The sequence below is a fragment of the Heptranchias perlo genome, chromosome 16 (assembly GCF_035084215.1).
Source record: "Heptranchias perlo isolate sHepPer1 chromosome 16, sHepPer1.hap1, whole genome shotgun sequence".
NCBI lineage: Eukaryota > Metazoa > Chordata > Chondrichthyes > Hexanchiformes > Hexanchidae > Heptranchias > Heptranchias perlo.
The window spans coordinates 7,550,712-7,570,123 of NC_090340.1; the positions used below are offsets into that span (position 1 = coordinate 7,550,712).

The 19,412-nt window shown below is 45.8% G+C and overlaps 1 protein-coding gene across 1 annotated transcript in view; it reads right to left on the bottom strand.

Annotated features, from left to right (window-relative positions):
• The window catches only part of hydin (HYDIN axonemal central pair apparatus protein), a 1,099,250-nt gene that overhangs the window by 753,392 nt on the left and 326,446 nt on the right, over positions 1–19,412 (bottom strand). The window contains exon 14 of the mRNA XM_067997614.1: positions 12,384–12,451. Coding sequence (XP_067853715.1) covers positions 12,384–12,451 — 68 coding nt within the window. The remainder of the gene's footprint in view (positions 1–12,383; positions 12,452–19,412) is intronic.

A 19,412-nucleotide genomic window follows, 5' to 3' on the forward strand; every position in this document is an offset into this window, starting at 1 on the left:
CAGCTGCTCCTGCCACCTGCGTCTGCTCGTGCTCACATGTGTGTGGTAACTCATCGTGTGTGACCCCAACTAACTGCGGACTGGGACCGACTGAGGTGTGTGTATCTGCGCCGGTGGATGGCTAGCTCAGATGTGACGGTGCACCCTCAGAGGCCGGCAGGTCCTCTGAGGAATCGCCCTCTGCCGTCACAATGGACGCTGAAGGCCCGGGAAGAGAATAGAAGGTAATATTAAGCAGGAACACAGATGTTGAGGTGCTGAAGATGGCAAGGAATGTTAACATCAATTGATATTGTGTGTGCTGAATGTTAAAGTTCTGTCACCAGACGTTTGTCGGGTGCCAGTCTCGGTGTCCCTGACGGACAGGCACTCGACGGTGGGGCTCAGCTCCAGCGCCTCCTGCTCCGCATCTGTGAGGATGACTATCTATTGCAGACTCCCTCCAGTCCTCACCCTCTCCCATGCATTCTAGGCTCTCTTCTCCTGTAAGGGGAAAAAGTACAGACACGCGAGTGAGTGATGGTGACGTGGCCAACCGATGAATGGATTGGTTTGGATGCGGCTGACCGTGAAAGAGATGCATCAAAGGGTGAGTATGGGACAGAGCCGTGACACTGTATGAGGATTGGGTTGAGTGACAGTGGTGGGGTGGGTACTGGGGAGGTGAGGAGGTGCTGAGGAAGTGCAGGTAAGTTGAGGATGAGCTTTAAGTGGGTGTGAGGAATGATGTGATAGAGTAGTGTTGGCAGTGCAGAATGAGTTGGGGGTGGGGGCAGTGATGTGGTAGACGATATGTAGGAGAATCAGTAAATCTGCAGGCACATGGGAACAACACCACCTGCACGTTCCCCTCCAAGTCACACACCATCCCAACTTGGAAATATATCGCCGTTCCTTCATCGTCACTGGGTCAAAATCCTGGAACTCCCTACCTAACAGCACTGTGGGAGAACCTTCACCACACGGACTGCAGAGGTTCAAGAAGGCGGCTCACCACCACCTTCTCAAGGGAAATTAGGGATGGGTAATAAATGCTGGCCTTGCCAGCGACGCCCACATCCCATGAACGAATAAAAAAAGTGTACTCACTTTGGCTGACCTAGTTAGGTCATTGAAGCACTGGTTCCAGGTGCGGGAGATGTTGTTGGTCTGGTGACCTCCTCTACCACCTTGAGCCAGGCCTTCTTGGCAGCAGAGGCAGGCCACTTCCTCCCGTCCAACGGGTAGAACACATCCCTCCTCCTCCTCACCCCATCCAGTAGCACCTGGAGTGAGGCATCACTGAATCTAGGAGCAGCCTTTCCCCTCTGCTGCTCCATTGTGCTGTTTGGGCTTTTGCTCCAGGAGCAGCCAGTGAAGGACTGCCCCTTTAAATAGAGCTCCTCCAGTTGACAGCCTATGATGTGGGTGCGCAGTCCGTCCGCTGCGCAGCTTTCGGACAGCAAACCCGGAAGCCGTGTTAAGTGGCTCCAATTTACCCGTGATCGCGTGGGGAACGGACAGATTTTATTGGACGGGTTATCCATGCGCCCAATCGCCTTCCCTTCCCTGCTTCCCGCTGCCATCCCGCCTCCCCACTAATATCGGGGCATATGTGTTTACTAAGATGCAATCTACAACTTTGACTGATATATCATGTGCTTACTAAGATACAATCTACAACTGACAATGTACCATGTGTTTACTACGATACAATCTACAACTGTGACAGTGTACCATGTCTTTACTACGATGCAAACTGTAACAGTGACAAAGTACCATGTATTTACTAAGATACAATCTACAACTGTGTCAATGTACCATGTGTTTATTAAGATACAAACTACAACTGTGACAATGTACCAAGTGTTTACTAAAATACAAACTGCAAATGTGACAATGTATCATGTGTTAACTAAGATCGAAACTGTACCAGTGACAATGTACCATGTGTTTGCTATGATACAAACTGTAACTGTGACAATGTACCTGCATTTACAAAGATACAAACTGCAACTGTGACAATGTACCATGTGTTTACTAAAATACAAACTGTAACATTCTTAACATACCATGTGTTTACTACAATACAATCTACAAGATTGACAGTGTACCTTGCGTTGCTAAGAAACGATCTACAACTGTGACAATGTAGCATGTGTTTACTAAATTACAAACTGTAACATTGATAATAACCATATGTTTACTAAGATACAAACTCTAACAGTGATAATGTGCCATGTGTTTACTAAGATATAAAGTTCAACACTGATAATGTACCATGTATTTACTAAGAAACAATTGTCAACAACTGTGCCAATGCAGCATGTGTTTACTAAGATACAAACTCTGACTATGACAAGTACCATGCGTTTACTAAGATACAAACTGTAACTGTGACAATGTACCATGTGTTTGTAAGATACGAACTGTAATTGTGAAAATGTACCATGTGTTTACTACGATACAAGCTACAAGAGTGACAACGTACCATGTACTTACTAACATACAAACTGTAACAGTGACAATGTACCATGTCTTTACTAAGATACAATCTACAATTGTGACAATATACCTTGCGTTACTAAGAAACAATCTACAACTGTGACAATGTAGCATGTGTTTACTAAGATGCAAACTGTAACACTGATAATGTACCATGTGTTTATTAAGATACAAACTGTAACTGTGACAATATACCAAGTGTTTACTAAGATACAATCTACAACTTTGACAATGTCCCATGTGTTTACTTTGATACAAACTGCAACTGTGACAATGTACCATGTGTTTATTAAGATACAAACTGTAACTGTGACATTGTACCATGTCTTCACTAAGATACAGACTGTAACAGTAATAATGTTCCATATGTTTAAAACATATAAAATGCATACTCTGCAAAGGGCCATTATATCACATACCAGCTGATGAACCACTGCTCCTATCTGTACACTACATATATATATATATGTATAAAATAAAATTATCTAAGTCATTCAACTAGCTAGGCATATTCTACTGTCCAGAAACAATCAGATAAAATGTCAATTATCTGATTGTTTTATGAGATTTATGTTGAGGCAGTCTACACAGACATAGTGGGTGCTTTTCTCCACATTTGAAATATTTTGTCGCTGCATGGGTGTTTGAAATTAACATAATTTCAGTGGCTTTAGGCTTGATATTAATTCCTCACAATGGGTGGGAGAGGATCGGGGGAGAGGGTTAAAAATTTTAAAACAGAGAACAAGTCCCCACCTTTTCAAAAGGCCCTCGATAAGGTACCGCATAGTAGACTCATGACTAAGGCCAGAGCATGGGGAGTCAGGGGACAGGTAGCAGAATCGATAGCAAGTTGGCTTCAAAACAGAAAACAGACCTTAGATGTTAAGGATAGCTACTCAGACTGGCAAAAGGTGGGAAGTGGTGTTCCACAGAGATCGGTGCTGGGACCACTGTTGTTCACAATTTGCAGTAACGATTTGTACTTGGGAATCGGAAGTACAATTACAAAATTTGTGGATGACACCAATTTGGGGGTGTATTTAATACAAAGGAAGAATGCATCAAAATGCAAGAAGACATTAACAAACTTGCAGAATGAGTGGGTAATTGGCAAATGAATTTCAATATAGATAAGTGTGGGGTGGTGCATTTTGGTAGGAAGAATAAGGAGGCCACATAATGATGGATAATAAGAGTCCAAATGGGGTACAGGAGCAAAGGGATCTGGGGTACAGATACACAAATCACTAGAAGTAGAGATGCAGATTAATATGGCCATAAAAAAGGCAAACAAAGAACTGGGGTTCATTTTTGGAGGGATGGAATTGAAAAGCAGAGAAATTATGTTAAACTTGTATAGGACCTTGGTTACACCACACTTGGTGTACTGTGCACATATTATAGAAAGGATACAGGGGCATTGGAAAAGTGCAAAAAAGATTCACAAGGATGATACCAGAACTGAGATGTTATATCTATCAGGAACGGCTGAACAGACTGGGGCTCTTTTCTCTTGAAAAGGGAAGGCTGAGGGGTTGCATGATAGGGGCCTTCAAGGTAATGAAAGGGCTTGATAGGGTAGATGTAGAAAAGTTGTTTCCACTTGTGGGGGAGTCCAAAACAAGAGGTCGTAAATATAAGGTAGTCACTAATAAATCCAATAGGGAATTGAGGAAAACTTCTTCACCCAGAGAGTGGTTAGAATGTGAAACTCGCCAACATGAGGAGTAGTTGAGGAGAATAGCATAGATGCATTTAAGGGGAAGCTAAATAAACACATGAGGGAGAAAAGAATAGAAATGAATAGAAAGGTATGCTGATCGGGTTAGATGAAGTTGGGAGGGAGGAGGCTCGTGTGGAGCATAAAAGTCTGCCAAGAACAGTTGGGCCGAATGGCCTGCTTCTGTGCTGTGGACTCGATGTAACTCAATGTAACGCATCGCATACGGGTCCTGTGCCGTTTTTATGTGTCGTGCCTCGTTAATATATTTTAATCAGGCTCCCAAAGTGCAATTTGGAGCCTGATTTAAATTTAACAGTTGCCGGTCAGGTTTCCCAGAGCTCAGGTAACCTGGCAGCGAAATGGAGATGGGTGCTGCTGGCTCCAGAGGGTCAGTGCCTTTTATAGCACTCCTTGTGGGTCTGGAGGAGCAGGTGTGCTCCACATAGCTCCTCACGGAAGCCTTCGGCCTCCCCTCTGCTGATCGCAGCCTTTCTCTTCTCCCTGCCGCAAGTGCAGACCTCCCGCTATCCAGCCCCGATCTCCAGCCTTCCTCCATTCTGCGATAGCCGACTTCCCCGCCCCCCACCAAGCTCCGACCTCTTGCTCCCTCCCCCCTCCCGACTGCCAGGGACCGTCCCCAAGGTTCCTCGGCTGCTGCCTCCTGCCGCTTGTTTTCCTGCCCAGCAGCCCGCCTGCCTATCAATCGGGCCGGTTGCCTGGCGGGAAACCGAATTAAAAAATTATAATGAGGCCCTGTCATTAAATTCAGCAGGACCTCCGTGTCCCCGGCCTTGCCGGGTTACTCCCGCACTACCTCCCCGCTTTCCCGTAAATATCGGGGCCTTTCTTTTTGTTCCTACCATTTCTCTGTCCATTTCTGTTTTCTCTCTCCCTTAATTTGTGATGTGTTGCTTTCCCTTTCACAGTTTTGTAACAATCCACTTTGCTGCAGAGGTTCTCAGATTCAGGCCTTTTCTGTCCCATGTTTCTGGTAATACGGAACATGAGTCATGTTCCAGTGATTAGTGGGGAAGAATTAAAATTGGTGAGCCTAGCTCTTCCAAAAGAGCTAATAACTGGCTCAAAATAAAGATGAGTTGTGCAGATGGGAGAAATGGAAAGAAGTGGGGATTAGACAAACCCACAAACTGCACAAAAGGATAGAAATGGCTGCAGTAAGGACTGGAGTTGTCAGGGAAAGGCTAGAGCGAGAGAGAGAGAGAGAAACAGTTGCCTGGATGAGCAAAGAAAACTCACAAAAAGTTGTCAGTGGAGGAGAGAGGAAGACAAAGTCAGAGAAAATGCTGCAAAGTAATTCAGGAAGTAAAGTACTTAATTGAATTCCGTCAACCCAACTCCTGTATCTTGACAAATATTTTCTTTCTTTTAATGAAACTGAGATAAGGAGAAAGAAGAGGTGATGATGATTTCCATGTCGTTGAAAATGCTGTGCCTTTCTGAAGGTGAACTTTGTTGATGAAAAACGGGGTCTTTTATGAACTGTGGGCAATCTGTGGATAATGCAGTAGATCACGCTGATGATGGTGAGTTATTAAGCTGTTTCACAAATGTGATGGACTCGTAAATCATGCAAGCACAGGCGTAGAACCTATTCAGTTCAATGCCTTATTTATATTGAATCTGCTGGCAATTCTGGGATCCTAACTCTGTAGCAAACTAGAATGCAAATTGAACTCTGTACACAAGTGCTCATTGCAGTGGTGGGGATTTCCATTGTAAATTAATTAAAACATAAAGTAGGATGTACCCAGTTCATGACAGATTTCTCCAACTGTCAAATTCATTCTGGTACAAGCCTGGCCAAATAAGCATACTTTAGCATACATTTCAGTGGTGTCGTGGTGAGGTTCCTGGATTGATAATCCAGAAGACAAGAGTTCAAATCCTACCCTGGCAGTTTAAGAACTTGAATTCAGTTTGAAACAAAATCTGGAAATAAAAAGCTGGTATCAGTAAAAGTGACCATGAAGCTGTCAGATTGTCGTGAAAATCCAACTGGTTCACGAATATTCCTTAGGGAAGGAAATGTGCCGTCCTTACCCAGGCTGGACTCTATGTGACTCTAGTCTCACATCAACGTAGTTGACTCTCAACTGTCCTCTGAAGTGGCCGAGCAAGTCATTCATAGAAATCATAGAATCATAGAAAATTTACGGCACAGAAGGAGGCCATTCAGCCCATCGTGTCCGCGCCGGCTGAGAAACCAGCCTAATCCCACTTTCCTGCATTTGGTCCGTAGCCCTGCAGGCCACAGCTCTTCAGGTGCACATCCAGGTATTTTTTAAATGAGTTGAGGGTTTCTGCCTCTAATACCCTCTCAGACAGTGAGTTCCAGACCCCCACCACCCTCTGGGTGAAAAAATATTTCCTCATTACCACTCTAATCCTTCTACCAATCACTTTAAATCTATGCCCCCTGGTTATTGACCCCTCCGCTAAGGGAAATAGGTCCTTCCTATCCACTCTATCTGAGCCCCTCATAATTTTGTACACCTCAATCAAATAACCACTCAGCCTCCTCTGTTCCAAGGAAAACAACCCCAGCCTATCCAATCTGTCATCATAGCTAAAATTCTCCAGTCCAGGCAATATCCTCGTAAATCTCCTCTGCACCCTCTCTAGTGCAATTACATCCTTCCTGTAATGTGGTGACCAGAACTGTGCGCAGTTTTCAGCGGTATCAAACCGCTACAAAAGAATAACAAGAGTAAACCTTCATCACACAGTTCTAGATGACGGCCCACAAGCTCCTGCTCAGGGCAACTAGGGATGGGTAGTAAATGCCAGCCTTGCTAGGCTTCCAAAGAATGAATTAAAAAAAAGAATTGTAAAGAGGATCCTGCTCTCCCTGTAATTTTACTCCCCTGAGATGGTCTCCTGACATCCTGCAAGAGCTGCATTGGTTACCAAGATAGTGCTGGAGGAAGGGCCTGTAGTCAGACTCTGGTCAATACATTGGCGTTCTGTCTCTCCCACTAGAGGACGTGGAATTTTAGCTGTCCTATGAAGACATTTTAGAGCAGCAGGAAAAATGCAGGGAACAATGTAGCTATGTTTGCATTCATACCCAAGTTCCAGAGGAATCAGGGCAAGCCTGTCCAGTGGTAGACTGAATCTGGAATCAAATCCCTAAGTTGGACAGTTCCTGCATCAGGCACAACTTAGCAGGTATGAATCCTCCCACAATCAGCGAGGCAGATTGGAAAATTGCCAGCCCAAACAGCAAGTGTGCAAGATTTTCCAACTGTAAATTTGAGCTGCACTACCAATGTGTGTGGCGTCCTTTAAATCCGATTGCTAAATTTGGAGTAGTCCATTTTAATTTCTTTAAGTGAGGCTCCACCCACAGTGCGACCCTCACCCATAAAAGAAAGAACTTGCATTTATAGACTGCTTTTCAAGGCCTTTGGACGTCCCTAAGCACTTTACAGCCAGTGAAGTGCTTTTGATGTGTAGTCACTATTGTGATGTAGGAAATGAGGCAGCCAATTTGTGCACAGCAAATATAAATGTGATAATGGCCAGGTAATCTGTTATTAGGTGTTGGTTGAGGAATAAATATTGGCCAGGACACCGGGGAGAACTCCTCTGCTCTCCTTCAAAATTGTGCCATTGGATCTTTTACGTCCACCTGAGAGGGGAGATGGGGCCTCTATTTAATGTCTCATCCGAAAGCTGGCACCTCCAACAGTGTTGCACTCCTTCAGTACTGCACTGGAGTGTTAGCCTAAATTTTGTGCACAAGTCTCTAGAATGGGACTATGAACCCACAACCTTCTAACTGAGAGGCGAGAGTGCTACCACTGACCCACAGCTGACACCTGAACAGTGACTGTCAGGAGTCCCATAATCTTGGCCTGCTGTGGCAGGCTTCTTAAAGGCAGAAGGCCAGTTGTAGATGTTTCTGTACTTTTATTGCATTTTCATTGTTCTCTTGGCTACAAAGAGGTGAAGATCAGTATTCCTTTGGGGGTTGTGAAAACACAGCATAATTGAGATAAAGAGGAAGAGTTCATGAGGGATGAACAAAATGCAAATGCAATGATGATTGAGCCATTTTAGCCACATCTGTCACTACCCTAGGACCTGTTCTGGCACTCATCAGAGGAGTCCTGTCATTACCGTCCCTGCTTCACAAGATAGGCAGCCACAGAGTTGTACAGTCTGTTGCACAATAATCTGCGCACAGCTCCTGAATCTGGGCAGCTCTTCCCATAGAAGGCTACCATATGAAGCTTTCATGGTACTAGATCATTCCAAGCCACTGCCGGAGACATCTGTCACATCAGGCAGCCTGCCGTTCATGTTATCAGGGTATTGACAACGTCTACATTTGCATGTGGCAGAGCCTTCATCACTTTTCCTGTCGAAAGAAGGCATTAGCTGGAATTTTGCACAGCTTTCATCTTGGGGCCAGGGCTTCTTTGAGTACAAAGCGTTGCAAGAGGGCATCAAAGTTCTACATACTGGCCCCTTGGCCTTGTGAAAAAAAAGGGTTTGAATTCAATTAACAATTAGAAGGCATCTGATCTCAGAAAATCATCAAGCAGGTCAGCAGCCGTTATGCAGGAAGCTTTACCGTGCAGCATTCCATGGTGTCCGTGTTCTTTTAAGGAGAACAAACATTGAATGCGTGGCCATCCTCCACATACTGCTGACCTCAATGAGAAACCCCCGAACAGCAGAGGACTACCTGAACCTGGGTGCCTCAGCATCTGTTGGCTGATCCTTAACTGCCACCTCCACATTCAAGAAAAACAAGTGTGGCATGCAGCTTAGAGACATTGAAAGAGTATGTGCAAAAGGACAATGATCGTGTACAGTGCTTCACAATTTACCTCCTGGATGATTTGGCCATTCCCATCTTAGTTTGTGATTCGCTTGATGGGCCTCACAGAAATGAATGCAAAAGTGAGCAGCACAATCACCTTTGCCTTCCTTCTAATACCCAGCACAATTCTCCTCATTTGTAATCAGGTACGAGGAACAGGGTGACTGCATTGACTCGTCCAGCAACCACCCTGAATGCAACTGGCACCTGTGCTTTTACTGAATGGTGCCTTCAGCCCCAAATAGGGCCAACCTCCTTTGGTCCACTTCCTGCAGAAAGACCTCCAACTCTTCAACATCAAAGAAGATAATATTGCCCATATGTCTCCACTGTCCCATTATAAACAATAAGTCCACTTTCCTGTCACAACCACTACTTCCTTTTATGCTGAGCTGCAGCCCTTTAATAGCTGCGTCCTCACCCCATTTTGCACTCTCTAGCCTACTATATTACAGGCAATCCCCCTGAACAAACTTTTCCTATGTCTGTAGCCTATTCAAAATATGCAGGAGAGGGGGGATTATAGTTCGAAATTCATCACAACCCATGCCTTGTGCTATGCGCACAGTTGCATCCTTGCCACAGGTGTGTGTGGTCCTAATTTTTAAGGTACTGCAAAACTGGGGCTATCTTTTCACTGGTCAAAAATCACAGGTATTCCAAGCTAAGATCTGTGTCCTAGGATTTATTTGTAAGAAATTTACCCAGGTACGGATAAACGTGTAGGCCTCAGGGAGGCTGCTGCATAGCTCCGGTGAGTGTCATGCTGCCGATATGTTAACCCCCACCTCCCCCCCCCATGCCCCATGTCCCATGCCCCAGTCAGGTCGAGCACAGGAGGTTAAAATTGGGGCTTAGGATCCTGAGTCATGAACTACTAATCTTCAAACCTCATGCCCTCATCTACGCCATCCATGTTGGGCAGCTGCTTGATCAATATTGTTTGCATTAGCTGGTACCTGGTTCTGGCTATAGGCAGGACCTTTAGGTTGCTGCATCAATCTGGTTAGAACCTACATGCACAAACTTTAGCTAGTCAACTGTTTTTGGAGTGTTTCCTCTGAGTAAAGCTTCTTTATCCAAACACGTGTCCTTTTATTCCTTTTCAGGGGAAATTTGGGCTTTACTTTGAATAGGAAATTTGCTGCACTCTACTGGACAACCAACAGATCAGCCAGGAACTACAGAAACATTCTTCCTCTCCCCCCCACAACCCCCAAAGCTTGGGGGGCACAGTATCAACATCTGCATGGGCCCCACATCCACTGTATGAAAAAATATCCCAGACAATCTTTGTTGTATTTGACATAGGGAGTAATATAGGGAACTCCACAAAGCTTTGGCTGGTAGATATGCCCACCAATATGCTCCAATATGACATCTTGATCTGCCTTGACCCCCAGATGTGAGGCAATCTAGGCACTGCACTCATTAGACAATTCATGTGCTGAGTCAATACTGCCACAACCTCCCGCCAAAACCCTTAAACAGATTCGCTGTACTTTCCCTGGACCTGACAACCAACAAGTCAGCTAGGAGCTGCACAAACATCCCTCCCTCCACCCCAAAGCCTCAAGAAAAGGTAATTTTTATCACATTTCTTCATTCTTCTCTGCTTCTCCCCATACGAGGACACGGGAAATCAGCCCACGTCTCAGCAAAAAGTGCACTTGCCTCAGCAAAATTATCTGGAGCACCAAACCCTTGCTCCTGTATCAGACGGCAACATGTATGCCCTTATGCCTACCAATAAAGGAATAGTGGCCTTATAAATTAGACCTGCCTGGGCCATTGTCATTTGGACATCCTGAAATAAAGCTATGATGGCTAAGGATTTCAAAGTAGAACAGTAAAAGAGTCCTTAATAATGGGCCTTAAGGTGGCTTCCAGATGCCATGTTGCTCTCTTCTTCTTGGACAAGTGCTGCTATCAGTGGAGAGATCATCGGACCACCTAAAAGAGCAGTGTTCTGGATGATTTACTCCAGGCAAAGGTCATTCCTATCTGAGCAAGGAGATTGAATAATTGAGAAGACACGGTTGATTTTTTTCAGAATGGGCCTTAAAAAACAAGATTTTCTTACATCGGTATTCAGCTCATCCACAACTAATCTTAGTCAATCCAACAATACCTCTTCTAATGGGTCAATTTGTCCAGCTTTAAAAATGATAGAATTGTGTCTAATTCAGAAGTGCAATTTAAACCCCACACAGATGGCTTGTCAGTAACAATACACTGAATAATCAATCAACCGGGCATAACACAGAGTTATTATTAATGCCTGGTGCCCACTGAATGATCACAAATTCGAATATAAATGGATTGTTGTCTAATTATCTGTCACTGAATATTTTACTGAAAAATATTACCTATGCCAGCTTTGCCAAAAGAGTCACACTTACGTGCCTGAACCCAGCACACCCGAGTTATTGCCAGGCTCTGAGTGTAGTGTTAACTCAAAGAAAACCAATCCAAAATATAAAACTCACATAAGGGCAATGTGGCAATGAAGGTGCCTGCTTCATAATCCTATATTTACAGACCTGGCTCTTTGAACAACCTAAGTCACGTATCTGGGCATCACACTTTAGGAAGGATGTGAAGGCCTTAGAGAGGGTGCAGAAAAGATTTACTCGAATGATTCAAGGGATGAGGGACTTCAATTACGTGGATAGACTGGAGAAGCTGGGGTTGTTCTCCTTGGAGCAGAGAAGGTTGAGAGGAGATTTGATAGAGATATTCAAAATCATGAAGGGTTTAGATAAAGTAAACAAAGAGAAACTGTTCCCATTGGCGGAAGAGTCGAGATCCAGAGGACACAGATTTAAGGTGACTGGCAAAAGAATCAAAGGTGACATGAGGAAAAACGTTTTTACACTGCGAGTAGTTATGATCTGGAATGCGTTGCCTGAAAGGGTGGTGGAAACAGTTTCAATTCTGTCTTTCAAAAAAGAATTGCATAAATACTTGAAGGGAAAAAATTTGCAGGGCTACGGGAAATGAGCAGGGGAATGGGACTAACTGGATTGCTCTGACAAAGAGCCAACACGGGCTCGGTGGGCCGAATGACCTCCTTTTGTGCTGTAACCATTCTATGATTCTATGGTATTACATGCAATCAGCTCTATGGACATGAAACAGAGGTGAGGATGTGTATCAGGGAAAATTTATGGTACCAAACATTTACTTAAGCACCAATTTGAAAATCCCAGCTGAACAGCAACTTCATCACCCATTATTAAACAGTGCAGAGAATATCCATTTCTTCTGCATCTCTTTTCCTAACAACCACTATGGGGCACTAACATGTTACATACTCACCAAAGGAGACCTCCCCAAAGTTGAGTACAGGCAAGTTGAAGTGAAACGTAGGTCCAATGACACGTCCCCTGCGGAGAACAAGTAGTTATCAGCGTGTTTAAAGCAGCAGTGGGCTGCAACAATTAGCAATGCATCTGCAAGGAGGTCACTAAGGGAATCATTGTTAACAGTCGCAATAACTACACTCAGCAAGTTTCAATGATAATTAATACAATCCAAGGTGAATGTGTCAATACATGAGCAGTGAAACGACATGGGCAATTTTTTTCCAATTATAACAGAACAGCAGAATGTTTCTGACTGAAACGGGAGTTTGAGTCAACATTTTACAACAGATTCCTTGCTGAACTACCCTTGGAAACCAAATCAAAGATATATTAGATGTATTTATAAATTGAGTGACTTAAAGCCATGAGTTGCTGAACCATTTCTAAAATGCCCTCAACCAAAAAATTGGAATTGTTTTTAAAACAACAATGAAAATAATCAGAACTACGCTATAAGGGCTGTGAAATGTATCTCACCTACTAGTCAGGCTGCGTTATTTTCCAACTTTAGTGAGTTGAAACAATCAATTTTTCAGCATGACAAAATATTACCGCGTTTATGCATGGTTTTGATCCTTTGTGGTCTGTCATAGCTAACACAACTCCACCCAATGACTCTGTGCAGTCCACAGGTGGATTTAACCCTGTAAAGTAACAGCTTTTATAAATGTAAGGAATCTTACAACACCAGGTTATAGTCCAACAGTTTTATTTGAAAATCACAAGCTTTCGGAGGCTTCCTCCTTCGTCAGGTGAGTGTGGGATTCCATGAAAGGTACCGCATATATAGTCAGAGAACAATGCCTGATGATTACAGATAATCTTTCCAACTGCCCGTTATCAAGGCAATCAAAGGAGTTGAATAGTGTTCAGACAGAGAGACATTACATACAAGACTACTGAATATACAAACGGTCAGAACCCAAAGACAGAGAGAGAGAGAGAGAAACATCCGAAAGGAAGAGAAAGAGAGAGAATGACCAGTTGTATTAAAAACAGATAACTTTTTTTTCACTGGTGGGGTTACGTGTAGCGTGACATGAACCCAAGATCCCGTTTGAGGCCGTCCTCATGGGTGCGGAACTTGGCTATCAATTTCTGCTTGACGACTTTGCGTTGTCGTGTGTCTCAAAGGCTGCCTTGGAGAACGCTTACCCGAAGATCGGTGGCTGAATGTCCTTGACTGCTGAAATGTTCCCCGACTGGGAGGGAACCCTCCTGTCTGGCGATTGTTGTGTAACCCCACCAGCGAAAAAAAAGTTATCTGTTATCAATACAACTGGTCATTCTCTCTCTTTCTCTTCCTTTCGGATGTTTCTCTCTCTCTGTCTTTGGGTTCTGACCGTTTGTATATTCAGTAGTCTTGTATGTAATGTCTCTCTGTCTGAACACTATTCAACTCCTTTGATTGCCTTGATAACGGGCAGTTGGAAAGATTATCTGTAATCATCAGGCATTGTTCTCTGACTATATATGCGGTACCTTTCATGGAATCCCACACTCACCTGACGAAGGAGGAAGCCTCCGAAAGCTTGTGATTTTCAAATAAAACTGTTGGACTATAACCTGGTGTTGTAAGATTCCTTCCATTTGTCCACCCCAGTCCATCACTGGCATCTCCACATCATAGCTTTTATAAAGACCAAGGGTTGAGATTGTTGAGGCACTGACGATCATTATGAGGGAGTCAGTGAACATGGGGCAAGGTCCTGGTTGGTTGGAAGAAGGTGTCAGGAAGCCCATATTCAAAAAAGGTAAAACATTTCCAAACAATTCCACACCCATTAGTTTTATTACAGGTAAAGCAATAGAATCAGTTATCCAGAATAAACTTGAGGATTGCCTGGATGACAATATCCTTGTTAATAGCAACCTAACATGGTTTCAGAAATGGAAGATCAGGCCTGAGTAACCTACTTGACTTTTCTGAGGAACATTACATTCCAAGTGGACTGTGGAAAGCCTTATTGCATGGTGTACCTTGACTTACAAAAAAGTATTTCACACTAAAGGTCACTATTTAAGCTCAAAGCACTGGAGATTCAGGGTAAAGCCGGGAGTTAATACAAAGCTGACTGAAGCTGGGTAGGAAGCAGCATGCAGTTGTTACATCGGAACAGGAGGAGGCCATTCAGCCCAATTAGATCATGGATGATCTGTACCTCAACTCCATTTACCCGCCTTTCTTCTATGTCCCTTGATACTCTGAACTAACAAATTTCGATCTCAGTCTTGAAAATTTCATTTGTCCCCCAGAATCCACAGCCTTTTGGGGGAGAGAGTTACAGATTTCCATTACCCTTTGAAGTAGGGTGAAATAAATGCTTCCTATTTTCACTCCTAAATGGCCTACCTCTAATTTTAAGATTTTGTCCCCTTGTTCTGGACTCCCCCACCAGAGGAAATAGTTTCTTTCTATCTACCCTAGCGAATCCCTTATTTTTAAATACCTTGATTAGATCACCCCTCAACTTTCTAAACTCAAGGGAATGCAAGCCAAGTTTATGCAACCTGTCCTCATAATTTAACCCTTTAAGGCCTGGTATAATTCTGGTGAACCTGCACTGTACCCCTTCCAAAGCCAATATATGTTTCTTGACGAGCAGTGCCCAAAATTGAACACTGTACTCCAGATGGGGTCTGACCAAGGCTCTGTACAACTGAAGCATCACCTCCTCCCCTTTGAATTCCAGTCGCCTTGAGATAAAGGACAACATTTCATTAGCCTTTTTGATTACTTTTTGTATCTATCAACTAGCTTTTAGTGATTTGTGTATGTGGACACCTAAATCCCCTTTCTCCTCCACAGCTCCTAGTCCCTCACAACTAAGAAAATAATAGGAAGAGATTGGAGGAATTATGTCAGGGTGGGGAGTGTGCTGAGATTGGTGCCTGAGGCATCGATGTTGAAATCCCTACTGCTCCTGATTTACTTGGATTCCAGAGCTCAATCTATACTGGTCATATTTGCCGACAATACTAGGAGAGGAAATTGAAGCTCAGGAACTACAAAATAAGTGAGACAAAATGGCCCCGATATTCCTCTTTAGCAGCTGGGTCACATTGATTTCCTAAGCACTCGGGAGTGGAGCACCATTATGTGGGGTTCCACCCCTTTACGCCTCCCTGTGATATTCAAGGCTTTACTGATTGGGCAAATCTGAGTCTATGCCTGCAATTGATGCAGGCTCAGTGTTGCAATGTAAGTGAGGTGGGAGGGTGCCATCTCTGCCCTCTATCCTCAATTTCATTACTCTATAACCTCTTTCAGTGACGTTCCACAAAGCTAGTACTGGGCTTTGCACACAAGCCTTGCACTCATGCCGATGGTCAGAGGGGGCCCGGCAGCCAGGCGAAGAAGGCTGTAAACATAAGTTTTGAATTTCCTTTACAGGCGCCCTGCTAATCTTCAGGCCTAAAGGCCTCGAAGCCATGGGCCAGGCTTGCAGATGCCCCTGATTCCAATTCCTGGCACAAGACCCAGCCAGGGAGTCGACATGCTCCAAGAGTATGACCAGGTGAGGCTAGTGCCTCAAGATGTTAAATTGGATAGTATGCTGGGCTACAAAGGCAGGGCGCACTTCCAATGTACTATATTTGTGATCGCAGTTGGGAGGATAGGGAGGAGTATCAGGGTTAATCTATAAGTGGCTGTAACAATGATAGATGAAGTTTAATTCAGATGAGGATAAAATATTAAATAGAGGAAGAAAAAATATGGATGATGTTTATACTCCATGGGGCCGATTTTTGGATGGCCGAGCAGGAGCGTTGGGGGGGTGGGGGGGGCTCCTAAAATGGCGGAATCCCGGAGCAGGTTCGGAGCCCGGCTCCAACCCGCTGACTTCCGGGTTCCCCAGTGACGCGTTCAGTTGCGCGCACAACTCCCGAATGCGGGACTCCCACTGGCAATTAAAGCTGGCGGGATGCTGCTTTACATAGTTAGGTAGATGGTTTAGGTACTTGACAGACCTCATTGAGTGGAGATTTTGGCGCGGGTGCAATTTTGAAGGACCCTCAGCGTGCTTCCGGTGCTGTGGGAAACACTCCCTGTTGTAGCAGACGTGTTTCAGCCAGCAGCCAGTGGGAGATGCAAAGGATTATTTGACAGGTGGGGGCAAAACCTCACTTATTGCAGCAGGGCACTCTGTCACTTCAGACAAAGTTTTGGCTGCAACACCTTTGTCTTTCCACTCAAAATTATTAATTTATACCCAAAACTCTGCTGTGCAAATACATTTACCTACTTTGTGGAACCCCTCAAACTCACACCGTCAGGATGAGGTGTGCCATAGCTGCATTCATCAAGGACGAGCAACGTCACCAGCCTCACCAGGTAGGGCGTCCAAATCCGCCACGTGGAGCTCCACAACACAGTGCTGCGCCACATACACATGCACAACAGCACGGAGGGCAACAGAGAGACCGACATCGCAGGAGGCACTACCCTCGCAACAGGGTCTACAGAGGCTCAGCTTCCTGGACCTCTCTGAGGAGCAGTGCATACGGAGGCTCAGAATCAGTAGCCAAGTAGTCGCGGATATCTGCAGCCTCCTTCATGCCGAGCTGCTCCCGGCTGGCCCGAGCAGCATCTTCTTACCTGTCGCTTCAAAGTCACTACCGCCCTCAACTTCTTCACCTCCGGATCATTCCAGGGTGCCACCAGGGACATCGCCGGGGTATCTGAGTCGTCTGTACACAAGTGCATAAGGCAGGTCACCGACTGCTTGTTTCGCAGGGCCTCGCACTACGTCAACTTCCCCATGGATGACCTCAGCCAGACGGAGAGGGCAGTGGGATTCCACGCTGTGGCTGGCTTCCCACGGGTGCAGGGTGTGATCGATTGCACCCGTATAACAATAGGAGCACCTCCACACAAGCCAGAACTGTTCATCAACAGGAAGGGCTATCACTCCATCAACACTCAGCTTATCTGTGACCACCGCAAGAGATTCCTTCACGTGTGCGCCAAACACCCTGGCAGCTGCCACAATTCCTTCATCCTCCGGGAGTCCAACATCCTGCCTCCCTTCCACGCACCGAACACCCGCAAGGGCTGGCTCCTCGGGGACAAGGGATACCCTCTGCACACGTGGCTCATGACACCTCTGAGGAACCCCACCACCGAGCAACAGCGTCGATATAACGACAGCCACATCGCCACCAGGTCTACAATTGAGCATGCTATACGGCTGCTCAAGATGCGCTTCAGGTGCCTTGATCGTTCAATATGCTCCAGAAAGAGTGGGACGCATTATAGTCATGTGTTGTGCCAAGGCACAACAGAGAGGGGTGACACTGGAAGAGGCCCCATCCACATCTGCCACCCATATTGAGAAGGAGCAGGAGGACGAGGACAAGCAGGAGGAGGCAGAGGAGGAGGAGCAACCCATGGGCAGAACAGCGGCTCACCTGGCTGCTCGTGAGGCCAGGGAGACACTGATATGTGAACGATTCTCCTAACATCAGACAGTGTAAAAGTCCAGTCCTCACTACCTGGATAGAGCAGCGGCCACACCAGTACCCCCACCCCACCATGCCCCCACCCCCGCGGCCTGCACAACAGTCCTGCAACTACACATACATCCACTATTCAGTGATCCAATGGGTGGCATCAAGTGTGGATGTTCATGGTGAACCTCATGAAAAAGACTTATTACACAAGCCAGTCAAGAATGGCCAAGACGTGGCAGTAGTGGTGACAATAATAATATTTAATGCGCCATGAAGAAAAATCAAATATAAATAAAAACCATGAAAAATTGTCAAACACCCTTGTGCATCCCCTTTGTGCTCACAAAACCTTCGCCTTACGCTACGTGGTGCCTCCCCTGTGGCTGCAGCAGAGGTAGTGGCAGGTTGCTCTTGTTCATGACCTGACCGATTAGATGCTTTGGGCCGACACCCTCTGGGTTTCGGTGCCCATGTGGGCCCTTCCAAAGACTGCTTCACCTGCACCTGTGCAGGGGCAGACTCGGCCACCTGGAGAGGAGGCAGCATTGCGGGTACTGGTTGAGAAGGGGGCATCGGATGAGACGTGGGGGCGCTTTGAGTGGCGTCCCCACTTCCATGTCCCCTTTCGCCATCATCCCTCCCCTGGGCCAGGCTCACACCACTCCTACGATTCTGCTGGACCCTGAGTCTGAAGGGCCATTGACAGGGCCTCAATGGACACATTGGTGAGCCGTGCTTGAAGCTCCATGGAGGCTAGCCTTCCCTCCATCGCAGACATTCTCGCACTTACCCACGACACTATCTCAGAGATGCCCTCACGTCCCTGTGACAATAGCTCAGAGATCCCCTCCTGTACCTGTGCCACCATTCCACTCATGCAGGAGTTGGACTCCTCCATTCTCTGCGCGATTGTGGAGAGTGCGCATGGCACCTGTTCCAGCACCTCGCAAATGTGCTGCTGTCCCTCGAACATTCTCCTTTTCATGGATGGCCCCCAGGGTTCAGCATCTGTGTCCAGCTGAGCAGAGCCTGGAGAAGAGTGCTCCCACCAACGCGGACTCTCCACAGCTGCCCCTGCCACCAGTGTCTGCTCGTGCTCACATGTGTGGTGACTCATCATGTGCGACCCCAACTACCTGAGGACGGGGACCCACCCGAGGTGTGTGTATCTGTGCTGGTGAATGGCTTGCTCAGATGTGACAGTGCACTCACAGAGGTCGGCAGTTCCTCTGAGGAATCGCCCTCTGCCGTCACAGCGGTCGCTGAAGGCCCTGTAAGAAATCCGAAGGCAATATTAAACATGATGACAGATGTTGAGATGCTGAAGATGGCAAGGCATGTTAACATCATTTGCTATTGTGTGTGCTGAATGTTAAAGATTTGTCACCAGCCGTTTGTCGGGTGGCAGTCTCGGCGTCCCCGACGGACAGGCATTCGAGGGTGCGGCTTAGTTCCGGAGCCGCCTGCTCTGTGTCCGTGAGGTCGACCTATAAGGGGAGAAAGTAGAGACGCATGAGTGAGTGATGGT